The following is a 20,622-nucleotide window of genomic DNA, read 5'->3' on the forward strand; positions in this document are numbered from 1 at the left end:
GTTTTAAGTGGAATTTAAGTAGATAAGGAATGTCCGTTAAGAGAGTAGGAGAAAGAAGTGGGTGAGGATTTTCGGGAGTAGCACATAGAATGACACTTTCTGATATTTAGAACTAAACCATTAGTGGAGCACCAACAAACCAGAGTGTCTAGGTTAGATGTAAGGGAAATACAATCCATAGGCGACGGTATAGTGGAGAACAGCTTAAGGTCGTCGGCATAGAGCAAACAGGGACAACTAAGGAGGGGGGAAAGGTCGTCGATAAAAAATAAAAATAACAAAGGGCCCGAAATAGATCCCTGCGGGACGCCAGAGGAGGGGAAGAAGGAGCGGGAAGTGCAGCCGTCGAAAGAGACGCCGCAGGATCGGTTGGAAAAGTAACAGGCAAGCTATAAAACAAGTGGTATGGGAACGCTTAGAGACGAATGTTTGGATAGAAGTTGGTTGGTTAAGTTCATTCAAGAAGTACAAAATTTGGCTTCAGTACAAGTGATAATCATCATTACCAATGACCCAACAACTGGTGTCCTGTCTAGGTCTGCCTTAATAAAGAACTGCCGACATCTGGGTTTTGTGCCGAGATCCATCAATCCGATATCCCCTAAGTAAGAACGTAAGTGTCGTACCTAACTGCTTCAGCAGTTACTTGAAAATTTTTCTTGAAGTAAGGGTAAATTTTAGTAAAAACTATGAAAGAGTGACCCAAGAGCGACTTCCTCCTACAGAATTTACAAATCGTAAAGAATATAAGAAAATCTAGCTATGCAAGTTGTTTCCCTTCCTTGCTGTTTCATTAAATCTAAATTAAAACTCAGTTCACGTATTTTTACAGCAAACTTACTTGACACTTGATTGTTCAAACAAGATAATCCCCGAAAGACACAATAACATTTTATGCCAAGGTGTTTGGTCGGAGAACCTTTCAATATTATCATCGCACCTATATCCTTAAATTTTGCTCTCCCAGGTCTTATGAACTATAAAAACCATGCTGGCTACATGATATACTAACCCAAAGTGCCGAGAGAAAAACAAATTCGTTGTCCTTTGTTTATGGGGTAGTTAGTTCAGCTGGAATTGGGTTCGACCCAAGTAGAAATTGTGTTCCTTTTACTCCGTTGATTGGAAGGGGATATTACTTCTGAAATTCAGCAATTCGGTTATTACCGACACATTACTCTTTTACGGGTGATCTTAATACAGAACGAAAGTATTTTTAGTATTTAGAGGGAAACTTTCTGCATAAAAGTTAAATAAGTAAAATTCGAACGCGAACTTAGATGTGGGAGTATTATGAGGAAAGTGCCAATGACATGTTTTTCTTTTTATGGATTTTCGGTTATTAATTTTCAGATATGAGGAAGCATTGACATGTTGATGTGCAGAGGAACTCTCTAGTCAAAAGGTTAAGGATAATGGCCTTGAAATATTTTGTTTTGTGTGAAGGAACCTTATTTTTGGTTGAATAGAAAGGAGTTGTTTCTGTATAAGTAGAGTAAACCATATTTTGTATATTCCAGCAGCTTAAGGGTGTTTAGGTTTACAGTATCTTAGGAATTCCCTAAAGCGGATATTGTCAATAATGTTGACATCACCTGACTTCAAAGCAAAAATAGTAGTTGAAAAGAAAGTGTTTGGTCCATTTGATATTCCGACTGTAGTTGAACAAAGATCAGCGTTGTCAAGGTTGATATTTAACGTAATGCTGCATCATGTCATGAAATAAATAGATACAAAGAGCCAAATTCAATTCAATTCAATCATGATATTCAGACTACATAATCGTCCTTTTGAGAAATCTTAACAGTCTGAAAGGAGCTTTTATAACCTTGGAAAGAATCTGTGATAAAAAGAGAGTATCTGAAATGTAACCATAGGAAGTACGTGCTTTCAAGGTGGTCTCCGAATTTAATATTTCGAAATGATAACAGACTGAAAAGTTCGTAGGCTGACATAGAAACAATTTCTTTTTCGAGATAATTAGATTTTTTTTAAATTTATGTAGTTGCCTTCGAGGGCGGTATAACGATTATAGCGGTCATACAATTTGTCGATATCATTTTTATAGTGCGATTTGTCGTGCGCCCGCTAAACCAACACCAACAGGTCTACTATCAAACCCTATCTCCATCTCCACGTGGTGACCGCTGGGAGCTTTTTCTTCACGAAAAGCTACAGACGGAGAAGAATGAAGGCGAGTCTCCCGCGCCTAAAAACGGGACAAGTTGTACCTACCGGTCTTCCAGGTTGGGGGTTGGGTGGGGCTGACAACCCTACACGGAAAACAATTGAATGGATTTTACAACGACGAACCTGGCAACGAAAACGGAATAACGATTTGCGCAGTTTCTTATGGAACGTGCGCTCTCTGTAAAGAGATGGAGCTGCCAAGCAGCTAGCCGATACCCCATCTCAATATAGGGCTGATGTAACAGCGTTCCAGGAGATGCGTTGGACAGGAACTAGTTTCCTGGAGAAGAGCCGCTACACCATATATTATAGCGCCATCCAGTAAACCATATGCTCGGAGTAGGCTTCTTATAGTTAGCCAAAAAATGGAACTTGCTGTTATCGGCTTTGAAAACATAAGCGAACAGCTATGCACTCTGCGCTTGCGATGCAAATTTAGAAATATAAGCCTCATTAACGTTCACGCCCCTACACAGGATACTGCAGAGTCGAAGAGAGATACCTTCTACGAGTCAGTAGAACAAACCCACGAAGCCTGTCCCAAATATGATATCAAAATCATCCTTGGAGATTTTAATAGCCAAGTGGGGACGGAGTCCGTATTTAGGCGATATGTTGGCACCCAAAAATAATTTTTGGCCACTACATGAGGATGGACGATTCCGTAACCTACATAGAGACGAAATCACGGAGCGATACCATGACCGCCAGGTTGTGGATAAAATCCGGCTCAATAGGTTACGGTGGGCGGGTCCAATATCGAATTGGTGGACCTCGGCGCAAAACCTGGTTATCTGGAGTTCCTTATTAAGGCAAGCCTAGACCGGATACCGATTCTTGTGCCGTTGATGATGATTCAATTACCAGCAGCGGATTATTCAATTAGCAATGTCACAAGAAATGGGTGTTGGAAGTGTCTGGTTTGTGCGGAAAGCGGTCCACAAACAAACGTGGGCCTCTGCAGACGGGACTTTCAACCAAATTGACCACGTGCTGATCGAACGCCGCCACTTCTCAGCCTGGATGAATGTCAGAACATATAGGAGGGCCAATATAGACTCAGATCACTGTCTCGTTGGCATGGTGCTCCGAGCTGGAATAACGACACGACCCAGAATCCCCTCTGACAATCAGGTGAGAATTAACACTGAAACCATCCATAACACAGCCCCCTGCAACACCTATAAGAGGGAAATGGATGTCGCAATACCCGCAGTCAACAGAGATCCTGGAGGTGAAGCATCAAAAAAATGATCTTCGCAATCACCTGAAAAATATTATCATAAATACGGCCACAAACATACTTGGCCCCAGACGCAAGAAAAGTCGAAACGGCCGGTTTGTCGATGAATGTAAGCTGGCAATGGAACGGAAGAATGCTGCTTACCGAGTAATGTTGCATTCTCAAGGAATGCGGGTACATGCAGAGCGCATAATGAAGTGCGTCGAGCGGGGAAGCGACTTCACAGACAGAGAAAGGAAGTTTGGGAGAACCAAAAAGTCTGTGAATAGAAAAGGACAGGGAGCAACCGCACCAGGCGCGAAAGTTAGCAGTCATGAAGCAGGATGAAGCCTTACACACCTCGATGTTCATCCTGCCGAGACAAACAAGGAAATCTGATTTCCGACAGAATGGGCATATTGAAGCGATGAGTTAAGTACTTTGATGAACTATTGAACAACCAGAACACCGGCGAGTTGGAGGTCCCGCCAACTGAAGACTACGGAGAAATATTGCCACCACCAAGTGTAGAAGAAACAGTCCGTGCAATTCATCGGCTTAAAAATTATAAGTCGCCAGGAGCCGATGGAATTACAGCCGAATTGGTTAAATATGGAGGCGACCAATTACACCAAGTGGTTCAACAACTTGTGCTCAAGGTGTGGGACAGAGAATCAATGCCTGACGACTGGCAAAGAGGCATCTGTCTCATACATAAAAAGGGGAATATCACGCAGTGCAGCAATTATAGAGGTATCACGTTGCTGAGTGACAGCTATAAGGTATTCTCCGCTATCATGCTAGGCCGAATAGCCCCATACGCCCACAACATCATTGGCCCATACCAAAGAGGCTTCACTCCAGGCAAATTAGCAACGGATCAGTTTTTCTCTCTGCAGCAAGCGATGGAAAAATTGTTGGAATATGGGCATCAATAGCATTATCTTTTCATCGATTTTAAAACCGCCTATGATAGCATAGCCAAGATAAAACTGTACACGACCATGGCCGGTCGGTATCCCGACGAAATTGATAAGACTGACTAGGCTGACCCTGACCAATGTGCGAGGCCAGATAACAACAGCAGGATCACTCTCAAGACCATTCCACATCAACAACGGTCTACGACAAGGGGATGTCCTATCATGCGTCCTCTTTAACCTGGCCCTCGAGATAGTGATCCGTGATGCTGAGGTAAATGCAAGGGGTAGGATCCTCTTTAAGTCCACCCAACTACAGATGGAGCAGGCGGCGCGAAATCTCAGGCTGCACATCAATGAAGGCAAGACAAAATATATGATGGCAACGTCACCACCGAAAACCAACCAGCCAACAACATCAAACCGCACTGGTGAAACGGTAAGAATAAAGATAAACTACAACTTTGAGACTGTTGATAGCTTCTCCTATCTATGGTCGATGATGAAATCCGCACACGGTTGTTGTCAGCCAACAGAGCTTATTTCAGCTTACAAAAACTGTTCCGCTCGAAACGTCTCACCATAGGGTCAAAGCTCTTACTGTACAAGACAATGATCTTGCCAGGCCTCATGTATTCCTCGGAGATTTGGGTTCTTAGCAAGAAAAATTGCGAACTTTTGACCACGTTCGAGAGAAGAATCCTCCGAAGAATTTTTAGCCCCCTACATGAGGATGGAAGATTCCTTAGCCTACATAACGACGCCAGCCCGGAAAATCTGTAAGGGCAATATCTATGGTAGAAAAAGAAGACGAGGCAGCCCTTGCCTGAGATGGAACGATGGCGTAGGTCAGGACGCCAGACAGGTTTTAGGCATATCGAATTGATGGACCTTGGCGCAAAACCTGGATGTCTGGAGTTCCTTATTAGGGCAGGCCTAGACCGGATATCGGTTGTTGCGCCGTTGATGATGATGCTTTGTCTTTAGTCTCAAAATGGGCCTCAGTTTCGACGATTGCCTCTTCATCGGCGCTAAATTTCTTTCCGGCGAGCGTTCTTTTGAGGTTTGAGAACAGGAGAAAGTCGCTGGGATGCCTGGAGCTCCTTCTAAGGCAGGCCTAGACCAGATGCTGGTTGTTACCCCGTTGATGGTGATAATGTACGCAATGGCGCTTAGGCGTGGTTGATGCGCTATGCCCCACCAAGGTATAAATGACACCCATATTATTACGTGATGAACAAGCAATTCTGCGCCAAAGGGTATACGAGGTCTGATCAAAAAGTTCCAAAACTTTCTCAATAACTCTTTATTATAAATGTCTACAATTGTGCTAATTTATCCCATTCAAAATACCCCTTGGGAGCGAATATACTTCTCCCACCAGTTTTTTCACTGTTCCATGCATCAGAGAAATTCTATTTCATGGATGCTGCTTCGCTATTCCAGCGTTTTTTTCCTTAATCTCCTCTGTCGGCTCAAAATCGCTATCCTTTGATTGGATACTTGAGTTTTGGGAGCAGCCCAAGACTCGTCACATGTAATGTTTTTTTTTGTTAAGTTTCCATTAGCATTGGTCATTTCGAAGAGCTCCTGACAAAACTCCAGACGATGTGCTTTTTGATCCTCTGTCGTCGTGGATGAACTTGGCTCCTTCACGTCCATAACGAAAAACGCGGAACACGCAAAACAGACTTCACTAAAGCAGCTGAACAATCGGTTTGGAAATGGATATGGAGATTACTCAGGAAGGTTCCCGTTAAGAAATTTGGGAACCAGCTGTCAATTTTAACGTGAAGGCACGCAATTTTAAAAGTCCTGGAACTTTTTGATCAGATCTCGTAGGTGTATAATATGATACTACCGTCGTCCATGACCCAGGAGACAAATGCCTCAGGACTATCTAGGATAATAAGTTAATCGGTTGAATTCCAATATCATCTCTTCCACAATTTTATGGAAGTAACAAAATCCTTTTAACCTATACCATTAGACATTGAAGAAATGTGCACTTCAATAAAATAATTGTTTTACTTTAGCCACGTTCATCAGATCATATATGTACATATGTGTAGTGTGGAATTTACACCATACACAAGTTCGCACAATATCCCGCTCACCCCAAGGAAAATCCATTCTGAACCTGGAAGCACTGTACACCACTTTTGAAACGAATGGTGTTGCTAGACATTAATTACGGTAGTGTTGTTATATTTTTTTAAGGACACGATCCTTCCGAGGGAAACTGCCAAGAAACGGAAAAATCTAGGAACACAATGGCTCTTGGAGAATGGGATACATCAAATACACTAGGTTAGCTCTGTATGGAATATTATACCTAATTAAGTTCCCTTTTTGTTGTTGACGCTTGTGTTACGAACATTTAATAAAATGTAACGAAGACTAATGGAATGCATAAAGGAGAGTTTGTGCAAATTATGGTACTTTCATTCCCTTCGAAATTTTTAAGGATTATTTCTATGCAATGTTGTTTGTATATGGGTAAAGAGAAAAGCAATTTGTGTTTGCAAATTTTTCTGTAATTGGAAGCAGAGGAAAATTAGGTCGTTGAATGTATACTTATCACGAATTTAACTCAATTATAGCCTGTTCCTCCTCTCACTAATGAAGAGTAGCGTGTGAATTAATTTCGTCCTAATAAAATCAATTGCATCAAATCATCTCATCAATTTCTTTTGTTCTTTAATTACAGGCGAAAGCGCTTGGTAAAGTGCTTTTCGAGCAAGTCTGCCGGCAATTAAATCTCCTAGAAGCTGACTATTTCGGGCTCGAATATCAAGAGCCATCGACACATACGAAATACTGGTTGGATTTGGAGAAACCTCTTAATCGTCAAGTAGGGCTATCACTCATCGATCCAGTGCTGAAATTTTGTGTGAAATTTTACACCCCAGATCCTACACAGTTGGAAGAGGAGTATACGAGGTAAGTGAAAATCGATGTATTATTGTGTCTGGAAAATTCACGCAGATTTCCAACAGAATTTGGACGACAATTTTTCGTTTTTTTTTCGGGTTATTTTGTAATGCTTGTCTCGTAAAAGGCCGGGGTTTTCCCTGTAAAGAAGCCGTCCAATTGGTTTTTGAAGCGCTCCAAATAATCAAAGTTCGTAGTAAGGGAGTTTCGGAGCGACCGAAATAAATAATAATTAGATCAGATGGTGCAATATCGGGGAATTCGGCGGATAATACAAAACATCCCACCCAAGCTCCACTTTTTGCAAATCTCCAAACATGTATCCCTTCCAATACTACCGAATAGAGAGCACAACTTCCTTCCGAAGTGGTTACTTCTTTGCTCCGTGACCTTTTCCATTCAGCGTTGTTGTAAATAAACAATTTTACACACCCTTATGCATGTATGGTGGACCCCATAAATTCTACATAGAATGATGTTACTCACCACTGCATGCGAGTGTATTGACATTTCCCACCCTTCCACCAAGTTTCGTATCAATAGGAGAAACCGTTTGTGAGAAAATGGGTGTGACAGACAGGCGGACGGACAACACAAAACCTTCAAAATGGGTGGCTTTCTTTGCGTTGGTTTAATAAATAATCAATGAAAATACGAACATTCGGAATCCAATTTACTTAAGGTGGTAGTCTGGTAACTTGAGTTCAAAAAATCGAAAATTTTTTTTTTGCTTAATTTGAAAGTGCAATGTCTTGAGAATATACTGTGAAAATTTCAGACAGAAATTCGAAATATTTCGGGAGTTATAACGAGTTTCCTAGAGCGCCTCGGAGTCCAACCTTTCAAGTTGACCCACAGCTGCAACCGCTTGGACCCTTCTTTTGTTTGCGCGCATTTTTATACCTGGGTTGACTCTGTTATTCTATTATATATATATTTATATATATATATATATATATATATTTATATATTATATCTTTACTTTAAAGTATATTCAACTCAAAATTCACAGTACTCGTTAGTATTTGATCGTGCGTTGACACGTAAGCATCTAAGATGGATAGGAAAGGAAAAAAACGTGGTACGAAAAGTCCTGGAGATCCAGGCATCAAGCGAAAATTTCACGGTAATAGATACACTGCTGAAAAAGATGTAACATGTGTGAGCAAGTCTGCTGAAAAATTAAAAAATGAAGAAGATATTGAAGTAGCCATTGATGAGAGCTCAACTTACGCTCTTTTAAGTTTTACTTTAGTATTCAGTGCTTTAGAAAGTGTTCTGATTTGTAAAGCTTGCAAGAGTGATATAAAATTTCTAAAAAAATCTCAAGTTGGATTGGGATTTAACTTGTGTATAAAGTGTAAGTGCAATGAATTCACTACTATTAATTCTTGCCCAAAAGTGAGGAATGCGTTTGAGGTCAACAGACGTCTTACTTTTGTTATCCGACTACTCGGTGTTGGTTTATCGGGTATAAACATTTTTTGTGCCATGATGGATTTGGGACCAGGGTTAAGTAAGAGCGGATACTACAGTATCCTTGATACAATACATATTGCTGTTAAAAGTGTTGCTAAAGTTTTATTTCGTAAAGCAGCACAAGAAGAAAAAAAAGCAAATGAGCAAGAAGGAAATATTGCAGATGAAATAACAGTTTCGGGTGATGGTTCATGGGCAAAACGTGGCTTTACGTCACTACTAGGTATCGTTTCTTTAATCGGAAAGTACTCTAATAAAGTTATAGACGTTATCGTTAAATCTAAAGTTTGTAAAGCTTGTGAAAAGTGGGTGGGTAAAGAAAATAAAGATGAATATTTAGAATGGTACGAGGATCATCAGACTGAGTGTACGGCGAATCACGAAGGAAGTTCTGGTAAGATGGAGGTTGACGGAGTTATTGAAATGTTTCGACGATCCGTTGAAGAGCTCGGTGTAAAATATAAAAAATATATTGGTGATGGGGACTCCAAAACTTATAAAAATTTACTAGAAGCAAATATTTATAACAATGATCCTAAAGTTTAAACGCGTTTTTCTCAAAACATTGTTTTTCTGGTCGGCCCGGGTCCTAACTTTTTTTTTACTGAACCGATTGCTTTCAAATTTTAACAGGCTGTTCTACACACGTATAGTTCTCGTCGGTACTAAAGAGAATTTTTTCCACCCCTAACTTTTTATTTTACAACCCTTTCTTTGCTAAAATAAAAGGACTTTTTTTTCAAAGTCCGCCATTTTGTGATTTACGCTTGAAATTTAACTTCGGTAGATCCGACCAGAATGAGATGTCTATAGATTAAGAATAATCAAGAATATTTGATTTCAGATGACATCAAGAGCCAAAATCACCCGGGCCACCCATGTGCATTTTTTTTGAGGTTCCAACTTCGAGTGACAATAATAATAGTTATAAACTATTAAATTTTTTCAAATAAATTTTTTTTTATATTTTCAATATGTAAATAAAAAAACTCTAAATATTCAAGATAATTCATTTTCATTTTCCTATAAAAAACCACCCTCCAAAAAAGTCATGAAAATAGGCATAAGTTACCAGACTACTACCTTAAACATTCAGCAACGGGCCCCATAACAGTGCGAGCAAGAAAATATGCTGAATATCATTACAAAAAAGTAAATATACTAAATGTCATAACAATATATAACCTCGGACAAATGATCAATTCATCTTAGTTGATGAGACAGGGCGAGCCCCGGTCATGTCAAGTAATGATTATAGGCTATTGACGTATGTACAGCGTCAGAATGTAAGCAATTAGCCCGAACTACACAAATCTGTGTCTGCATGCTAAATATTGGTAGCCTTAGAAGATGCACGGTCTTGAATGAAGTGCTCTAACACACTTCAAGGCCCTGATCCAATATGGATTGTTGCGCCAAGGATTATTATTATTACATCGATGTATGCGCTTTGCAAGGAACCTTATGGATTAGTACCAAGTGTTGCGGCATAGAACTGAAACCACCAACCAAGAGCCAAGGAGACCCGTTTGTCTTGGGCCATTATAGCAGCCTTCAGCGTCTTGTGCCACTTTTCGAGCATCCCATCCCGGTGAACACAAGTTTAGCAGTCTATTTGCCTGGTGTTTCCTGCACCTCATGAGGCTAATGTCTGCTGCTCCCCGCTTTCTTGGCTCCGATAAAGATGGTCTAGGTCTGTCCTGAGCCTTCTTAAGGGCCTCTTCTGGTTTCAGGCCTTCCTTTAGATAACGCAGGTATCATTTAGCATCTGTGCCACTAAGCCCTGCCGCCTTCCTAACGTCTGATATATTGATTTCAGACGTGCTTTTGTTTGTCCTAGCTTTTTAAGCAGTGGTCTTTGTTGCTTGTCCTCGCAGTGTCCCAATATTGACCTTAGATCTACTGCTTGGCGTCTCAACTTCTCCCTTCATGGCTCTCAGTATTTCGGAGATGTGCCTCCATCTGATTAACCAATTTGTGTGCGGTTTAGAGACCCGCTCGTTTTGTTGTAATTTTCTTTATTTTACAATGTTTGATTCTCACGAGCATGGATGTTAAGAGGTCCGCCGTGCCATTGCCCCCCGTAGCATGGTCAGGTCAAACTTACTCACTGAGGTGTACCAGTGAGTCCAGGTACCAGTGAGTCTCCGTTTGAATACTGTCAGTTACCCCCGACTGCAAACTAGAGAGAGGGATTATACATAACTAAAATCTTCTGTGGTTAGCTTCATGATTAACATATAAATAATTGGATTTTTGTGCATCGAATCGAATAGTGTTGAAAGAAATGTTTTTTCCGATTTGATTTCATTCATCTCAAACAGTTTCAGGAAGGCAGGAGCATCTGCACCGCCAGTTTATTCTTCTTTTCCGTTGTCCGCTGTTTCCTTGTCGACAATTTCCGCCATGCTATTAACATAGTATGATGGTCCCAAGCCCAGGTCAAGGAGGAGGGTTTGAGGCGACATACTTTGTACTGTCCTCAGTAGAACAAAAATAAAATACTGAGATCAGGGAAAGAGATAAATAAAGTATAATTAGAGTTATTTCACTATGCTAAATCCTAACTGATCTCTCTTAGTGACAGCCCTACGACAGGCCGGCCAAGAAAATGTTTCCAATGTCGTTAGAAAGGAGACGATCGGATCGAGTAATAAGCCTCGGAAAAATGCTAGGGCGTCCACCTCAGTCGACGAGGCATGGCGTGCCCCGGGTCCTGTCGAGAAATGGGCAACGCTTCTTGACGCATGAACGACGTCAGGACGTAGGTAAGTTAATCCGAACAAAATAAATACGCGTCTGCACGCTAAATGTTGGTACCCTAACTGGAAAGACCGAGGAACTCGCAAGAGTCTTTCGGAAAAGTCGTATTGATATCTGCGCTCTGCAAGAAACCCGATGGTCTGCTGCCAAAAGCTGCGACATTGGACGCGAACGCGTAAAAGTGGCTATAAACTCCTCTATTTTGGTATCCCACACACTCAATACGATTTTGGCATTCCCATCTCAGAGGGTTTTCGTGATACTATTAAAAAAGTCGAACGATTTGATTATCGGCTGATGAAGCTCACCATTATATCAGCTGATTGCACTATTCACTTCTTCACCGCGTACGCACCACAGACAGATCGACCTGATGCCGAGAAAGATGCTTTCTGGCAATTTCTCGGTGAAAAGACTTGTCACGTGCCTGCTGACGACTATATCATCATTGCCGGCGAACTTAAGGTCATTGGGTGAAAAGGCAGACGGAACCAGGTGCCATGGTGGAAAAGGGTATGCGGCGAGCATATAATCGATTTTGCTGACACTCATAACCTTGTACTTATGAATAAATGTTCCATCGAACAATTGTCTCATCTTCCTAGATTATATAGTGGGAACAGTAAAATGCAAATCGACTATAGTCTCATAAGACGCCGACATTTTCACACTGTCATTGATTGCAAAGTCGTTTCCTATGAGACCATCGCACCTCAACATCGGCCATTGATTGCCGTCCTGTGAATTAAGCCATCGGTAAAACAGCGTAAGGAACGCACTGGCTTGACGCGCATTGAATGGTGGCGATTTCGTGAGAAATCGATTACCAACCATTACGAATGTGGAAGAATCGTGGAACCAAATGAAAAACACGACCCACAAAGCGGCCTCTGCTACCCACGGGGTCACCAAGGGAGGTAAGCGGTACATCAACCGAGATAATTGTCCTTGGATCGGAACTTCTAACGCAATACAAGCTGCACGCTTACCCATGAAGAAATGCCGTGAGAAGCATCGCCCTCTTTACATTGCATTTCTGGATCTAGAGAAAGCGTGTGACCATGTGCCACACGAACTCATCTGGTATGCTCTACGACAACAGTGAGTGCGCTGGGTTCAATTGCTCTACGACGTGGTGTTTCGGCCCCGCTCACAAAGCCAAGATAATTCAGCAGTGGTTAGTGGCACATGTTCCTGACTTCATAATCGCGGGTGAATGGACCTCAGGCAGCCCAGATTTGAATCCTCTGGACTATAGCCTTTGGACTAAGTTAGAGGAGACTGCCTGCGATCGAACTTACACCGATTTGGAGAGTTTGAAGGCCAGCATCATGTGTGCAACTCGAGAAATACCGCTTCATATCGTGCGTGAAGCGATCAATGCATAGCTTCACAGACTTCGGGCCTGTATAGCTGTTATCGGTGGTCATTTTGAATAAATTTCGTTTGAAAGCTGTATTTTTCCCTTTTCCAATGGTGTACTTTTCGATTGGTTTGGTTTATAACTTCGTGAGAAATAAAGATTTGTTTGACTGACAGAACTTATGGCTGTACTATGTATAAAGTAGAAAATATTTTTGTTTTAAAAAAACTCCCAATTGATACAATAATTAACTAATTTATTTAGGACTAACTTTAATTGTTCTGTACTTATCTACGAACAATGGCGGACTGAGCGACTGAGTCTTCAAGAAATAGATAATAGAGAATCGATGCTTTTATGAAGGTGGATTGGTGATGATGCGTCTTCAGACATTTAATAGAATGATGAAAAATTGAAGTCTTTGTGCGGATCACGGGTCATGCTAACGTGATATCTAATTTTGCACCACACTTTCTCGTGATGTTGACATTCATTGTTGAATTTGCAAAGATGCAACAACTTTGACCTATTATATCTTTGTTGATAATAGTGTGATTTCCACCAAACTTGGTGTGATCATGCTCGTTATAGCCTACGTTGCTGCAAAATTACGTGTTGTTAGGATTAAGGGGGTTTTGCAGCCATTTACTAAAAATTAGAATAATTATAATAATATATATATATATGTATACTATTCATCATCATCAACGAAGCAACAACCGGTATCCGGTCTAGGCTTGCCTTAATAAGGAACTCCAGACATCCCGGTTTTGCGCCGAGGTCCACAAATTCGATATCCCTAAAAGCTGTCTGGCGTCCTGGTCTACGCCATCGCTCCATCTTAGGCAGGGTCTGCCTCGTCCTCTTTTTCTACCATAGATGTTGCCCATATAGATTTTCGGGGTGGGATCATCCTCATCCATACGGTTTAAGTAACCCGCTCACCGTAACCTATCGAGCCGGATTTTATCCACAACCGGACGGTCATGGTATCGCTCATAGATTTCGTCGTTATGTGGGCTGCGGAATCGTCAATCCTCATGTAGTGGCCAAAAATTCTTCGGAGGATTCTTCTCTCGAACGCGTCCAAGATTTCGCAATTTTTCTTGCTAAGAATCCATGTTTCCGAGGAATACATGAGGACTGGCAAGATCATAATCTTGTACAGTAGGAGCTTTGACCCTATGGTGAGACGTTTCGGGCGGAACAGTTTTTGAAAGCTGAAATCGGCTCTGTTGGCTGACAACAACCGTGTGTGGATTTCATCATCGTAGCTGTTATCGGTTGTAATTTTCGACCCTAGATAGGAGAAATTGTCAACGGTCTCAAAGTTGTATTCTCCTATCCTTATCCTTCCCGTTTGACAAGTGCGGTTTGATATTGTTGGTTGATTCGTCTTCGGTGCTGACGTTGCCACCATATATTTTGTCTTGCCTTCATTGACGTGCAGCCCAAGATCTCGCACCGCCTGCTCGATCTGGATGAAGGCAGTTTATACGTCTCGGGTGGTTCTTCCCATGATGTCGATATCGTCAGCATAGGCCAGTAGTTGGGTGGACTTAAAGAGGATCGTACCTCTTGCATTTACCTCAGTATCACGGATCACTTTCTCGAGGGCTAGGTTAAAGAGGACGCATGATTGGGCATCCCCTTGTCGTAGCCCGTTGTTGATGTCGAATGCTCTTGAGAGTGATCCTGCTGCTTTTATCTGGCCTCACATTGGTAAGGGCCAACCTAGTCAGTCTAGGATACCGAATTCTCTCATGGCCGTGTACAGCTTTACCCTGGATATGCTGTCATAGGCGGCTTTAAAGTCGATGGAAAGATGGTGCAACTGATGTCCATTTTCCAACAGTTTTTCCATCGCTTACCGCAAAGAGAAAATCTGATCTGTTGTTGATTTGCCTGGAGTGAAGCCTCTTTGGCATGGGCCAATGATGTTCTGATCTTATAGATGGTACCCAGCAACGTGGTATCTCTATAATTGCTGCACTGAGTGATACCCCCCTTTTTATATATGAGACAGATAATGCCTCTTTGCCAGTCGTCAGGCATTAATTCGCTGCCCCATACTTTGAGCATCAGTAAATAAACCTCTTGGTATAATTGGTCGCCTCCATATTTAACCAATTTGACTGTAATTCCATCGGCTCCGGACGACTTATGGTTTTTAAGCCGATGAATTGCATGGACTTTTTCTTCTATGCTTGGTGGTCTCAGTATTTGTCCGTCGTCTTCAGTTGGCAGGACCTCCAAATCGCCGATATTTTGGCTATTGAGCAGTTAATCGATGCCACTGCCGCCTCTCAAGTGCTTCTCCTTGCTTCCAGTGAAACTTGGATTGCCACAAAGTCCGTCAGGTCAGGTCGGGAACTTTAAAGTACGTTTAAGAATGCTGCAACTTCTTGGTTTGTCGCAAGAGGAGTCCCAAATTACCTGCAAGCTTTCTTCTTGCATACCGCGAATCTGCCCCAGGTACACCCAGATCTGCTCCTTGCCAGCCTGGCAATTTATTAGCCATGGTACTAAGTCACTCTGCAGTGTCCTCCATTACACAGTCCATCACTATGTGACCTAGAGGCAGATACCATTTAGCACCTGCGTTACTGAGATCTGTCTTCTTCCTGACGTGTGATATATTGATGTCAGACGTGCTTTTGCTTGTGCCTGCCTTTTGAGCAGTGGTCTTTGTTCATTGTTGTCCTCGCAATATACCATTATTGACCTTGGATTCTTGATGCTTGACCTCCCAACTTCTCCCTTTTAAGGTGTAATTACCTAGCTCACAGTATTTCGGAGATGTGCCTCCGCTTGGTTGGCCAGTTTGTGTGCGTTACGAGGTCCCGCTTGTTTGGTTGTAGCCCTTTTTGTTTTTATTCGCGTACTCATTTGAGGCAGTCCGCCGTGCCATATCTCCCTGTAGCACGGTAATGTCAAACTTACTCACTGAGGCGACCAGATATCAGTGAGGCTCCGTTCAAATACATTCAGTTACCCCCGACTGCAAACTAGAGAGAGGGATTATACATAATTAAAATTTTTTGTGTTTAGCTTCAAGATTAATGTATAAATAATTCGATTTTTGGGAACACTATTGAATAGTGTTAATAAAAAACCTTTTTTTTTCGATTTTATTTCTTTCATCTCAAACAGTGTCAGAACGGAAAAAGGCAGGAATCTGCACCGTCATTTTATCCTTCTTTTCCGTTTTTCGCTTTTTCCTTGTCGGCGATTTCCGCATCTCTGCACCACTGAACCCAGTACTCGTAGCCGTGGGAAAGTTTTGCAAACATTTGAGATGAATTGTTGATTTTTGTTTTAAAAAATCTCCAAATAAATGTGTTCGTATGCACCAGATTATGCTGAAACATTAGCCTAATTTAAGAAACGAAAACAAGATAATTTAAGTAGCTTGTGAAACAACTGATTTTCCTTTCTGTGGCCCCCATATTTAAATTGCTGCTTAGGCAATTTGTAATGCTACCTTTTATCTTTTTATTCTTTATACATGAAAGTGGGTATGATTTATTTCATTCATAATTTGCGGACAATACTAAATTTTTCAATGTTCTCTACTTTCAGATATCTGTTTTGTTTACAAATCAAACGAGATCTAGCTACGGGCAGTCTACAATGCAACGACAACACAGCTGCCTTAATGGCAAGTTACATTGTGCAGGCTTCTTGCGGGGACTACGTGGCCGAAGACTATCCAGATCACACATATTTGTCATCATATCGTTTTGTGCCACATCAGGATGCCATCATGCAAAGGAAAATTATGGAGAATCATAAGAAACATGCGTAAGTGCTAGTGTTTGCAAAAAAAACAGGGAACAAAATTGCTGCAATAAGCAACTCGAAAAAAAGTGTTAAGAAATGATGTGGCAGATGTTTGTCGTACGCCAATCACTAAGCGAACTCATATCTGATACAAGTAGCGATACCTTCGAAATATTCACTTGAACAGTACACTCGTTAGCATGCAATTGCAAACAGATGAGATTGGGGAAATATTGGCACTAAATCTTACATGGTTAGGACTCTACATTTATTCGAGAACTGTACTTCGTTAAACTAATAAAGGTTATACTGAATTTCCTTCCAGAACCAGATAATTAACTGCTTCCTTTTAGGGACTTTAAATATTGGATTGATTACAGATGAATCTTTTTTAATAATCATTCAAATTCAGATAAAATTAAAGCATCTTCGAGACTATATGTTGTTTATCAGTTCTCATAATAAATAAACCCCAGACACTTCAATTCTAGTGTTTGTATTTGAGTTTCTATCTGTTCATAAGAAGTATCCAAGATCATAAACCCTCTGCAGGTCTATTGCAGCAATTTCTTTTTATTATTACTATTAATAGATGGCATCGGCTCATCGTTCTACACATATATAACTTGTTCATTTTTTAAAAATCTTAACTATGTTCCTTCTCCTCTCTTTGCATGTGCAGAGGGCAATCGCCAGCCGAAGCTGATTTGAATCTATTGGAAACGGCTCGTCGCTGCGAATTGTATGGAATGAAAATGCATGTAGCCAAAGACGTCGAAGGCTCGCCGTTAAATTTAGCTGTTGCACATATGGGAATAGCCGTATTTCAGGGAATAACACGCATAAATACATTCTCATGGGCGAAAATCAGGAAAATATCTTTCAAGCGGAAACGTTTTTTAATCAAATTACACCCCGAAGGCTATGTAAGTTGTGAAATTGAGTTTCGACTTGCATCTTATTCGTACTGAATGATCAATCGATCATTGGGTTCAATCTCCTGATAGTATCGTTGGTATGGATTGTTTTGATAATTTCTGAAGGTTTAGTTAAGATTCATATCCTAGTAAAACGAAGGATGTGTTTTACTGAAATTCTCCCCCTTCATATTTTACAGAAATTAATTAATTTCCTCGCTAATCTCTTTACAGGGATACTACAAAGACACGGTCGAGTTTTTCTTTGAAGGTCGTAATGAATGTAAAAACTTCTGGAAAAAATGTGTTGAAAACCATGGTTTCTTCAGATGCACATCGGTTCAAAGTGTGCCGAGACGAAAAGCACGCGTTCTGTCTCGTGGTAGCTCATTTAGGTAACTATACTACATAGGCCTGGTTCCTCTACCTATGTTTGAATTAGATTCAACAAAAATTGAAAATGTATCTGTACAGAGATTCTCTTATTAAGAAGAAGTAATTTTTATTTATACAAAATTTTCTTTTCTTTCATGGGGTATAGGTATAGCGGTAAAACACAAAAGGAAATCATCGAATTTGTTCGGGATAATTACGTGAAAAGACAAACTTTCCAAAGGTAAACAATGATATTCTGACTTTCCGTCGTTTCCAAGATTTTGGTTTTGTTTATTTATTTTTTGTTATATGTTATCATAACTTGTTTGAATTGAAGTTTCTTTTGAAGTCATTTAGCTGTTCATTTATGGTTGTACTTCTAATGTTTCTGTGTGTTTCCAATTTCATTTTTTAAAATAATAACGCCAAATGTCAATTGGTTTGAATGTCCCTTTCTGGTTGTTAGTTGAAATTTTTAAATAATCATACATACACTCCTATTTATCTCCATTCAAAAGCCAAATAATAATCAGTTAACTATCGATAGCTAAGTAAAATAGTATTTTTTTATTTAGTCCTTGGTCAAATGTAAAAATAACACTAAACACCTTGAGCAGTCGAGCAGAAATGAAATGAATCAAAAGTCAGTTGCATGTTCTAAAAAGTGAAAAAAAAAATATTCTGGATTTCATTTTCATTGAGCAGGTTTCAGATATTACGGTGAAATATCATGGTGTTAGGCTTGTTGTCTAATAATTGACTTAACGAAAATGATCACTTTAGAGTCGAAACAAGTCGGAATATCGGAAGCTCGCGCTTCGGGTATAAAGGTTTTGTGTTCATCTTATGCAAGAAACTTCAACGCATATTTTGATATCCATATATAGTTACAAATCCAACATAATCCTTCATATTTTTCCAAACTACAAGGCATACGTACATATTACAGCCATAGATATTATCCTCACTCTAAGCAAACAAACTACCTACTTCCGAATACTGTACACATATATGCACGTATATAAATGGTGCGCATATGTACATATATAGTACGTATATTAGATACGGCTGTTTTAATGTACAAATATATCTATCTGAATTAGACACTACCGGCAAACTTCATTAGCACGCATATACTATATACCTACCTACACACACATATCTATTTTGAGTAATTGATATTCATATACAAATGACTAAAAAATCAAAACAAAATAATTATTTGCGACAACATTCATAAGAACTCATTTCGTTGTGGTATTTATTGATGTGACCGATTGACATGACATGACGTCATCCACGTTGTAGAGTGCACGGAATTCACGAAAAAGGTCAAAGTTTCACCCTCTATAACTTTGTTAATAATAGTTGGATTTTCGTCAAACTTGACCAAATTGTGCTTTATGTTATCCCTTATCTCCATACTTCTGGGGTGGACATAAGAGGGTTTGCCGGGTAAATTTCTAAAATTCCATTATTAACTTTATTTGTGCAGATATCGAAACCGGATGTATTTTGAGGCCTAGATTTCGTAGAAATCAGATTCTTCCGCTGGATAGGTTCTAAGAATGAGACCTGTTACACTTTTTGTGGGTCATATTTTGAACCCTCACTCCCCTATGTTTCACCCGATGTCAAATATGGAACCAGTTTCAAAAATATTAATTGAGCCCTTTTATTTGATAGCCACATTTGATGGCCACATTTTATGAAAAAAAATGTTGCACTCTCCGTTCATATGTATGAGGAGCCCCTCTTAAACTTAACACAAAATGGCGCCACTTGGTGTATGTAAAGGGAACAACAGATCACACACTCTTACCAATTTTCGTATTAATCGGTCTAGCCGTTTCCGTTTTGTTGCACACAAAACCTTAAAAATGGGACGGAGGACAAAAGACAGATTACGGAGGACAACCACAGCCCACGTGGATTCAATTTCAATAGTCGAAAACAATGTAATAATGGGTATAATGATAGTTGATGATACGCTTTATTTCTCTGTATAGTACACGTTTGTGGTAATATACCGAAAATGCTTCTGTCTGTGGCTTGCCGGTTTGGATGACCAACGCTTTGCAGAGTTGGATTCCTTCTGTTACATATCCGACTCTTATAAAGTAATCTTGCATTAATGCCTTTTGCTTTTAAAATTGCTTCGATTCGACGGGGCATGCTGCGAAGTAAGTTCTTGCAATTTATTCCACTCTTTCATCCAAATTTCTTGGACAAACAGGATAGAGTGCTATTTAGCGTTTTAGCTGTTGCTAAAAGTGCTCGATCGGCTATTGTGGTGGTCAGTTGAACCACTCAATGGACTGACTTTGTTGCAATATTTTCATCATCCTAGCAGAATGCTTCGGGGATCATTATCGTGTTAGAATATAATGGCTTATACATTTTTCCCATTTTCGAAGACCCCTTTGCATAGCCATCCTTCTCCGTACCCTCCCACACATATCGACCCCCAGTGGCGACATGCGCCTTCACATCATCACATTACTCCGACCAAACTTAAGCATTCCCTTAACAGTATGTTATTTTGTATATTTCTCCCGCACCACACCATGTCCACTCACGTCCGTTCCATTTCAACCTATTTATTTTTATTTTGTCTAAAAAGATAACATACTCCCAGGCTTCTATAGTAAAATGTCTGTACTTTTTCGCGAAGCT

The 20,622-nt window shown here is 40.4% G+C and overlaps 1 protein-coding gene across 3 annotated transcripts in view; it reads left to right on the top strand.

Moving 5' to 3' along the window:
* The window catches only part of LOC119659323 (FERM, ARHGEF and pleckstrin domain-containing protein 1-like), a 215,551-nt gene that overhangs the window by 146,951 nt on the left and 47,978 nt on the right, over positions 1-20,622 (top strand). For all 3 annotated transcript variants that reach the window (XM_038067347.1, XM_038067350.1, XM_038067348.1), the window contains 5 exons: positions 7,043-7,275; positions 16,454-16,675; positions 17,337-17,580; positions 17,806-17,966; positions 18,113-18,187. In XM_038067347.1, coding sequence (XP_037923275.1) covers positions 7,043-7,275; positions 16,454-16,675; positions 17,337-17,580; positions 17,806-17,966; positions 18,113-18,187 — 935 coding nt within the window. The remainder of the gene's footprint in view (positions 1-7,042; positions 7,276-16,453; positions 16,676-17,336; positions 17,581-17,805; positions 17,967-18,112; positions 18,188-20,622) is intronic.

This window comes from Hermetia illucens, chromosome 6, assembly GCF_905115235.1.
Source record: "Hermetia illucens chromosome 6, iHerIll2.2.curated.20191125, whole genome shotgun sequence".
In the NCBI taxonomy this organism is placed as follows: Eukaryota; Metazoa; Arthropoda; class Insecta; order Diptera; family Stratiomyidae; genus Hermetia; species Hermetia illucens.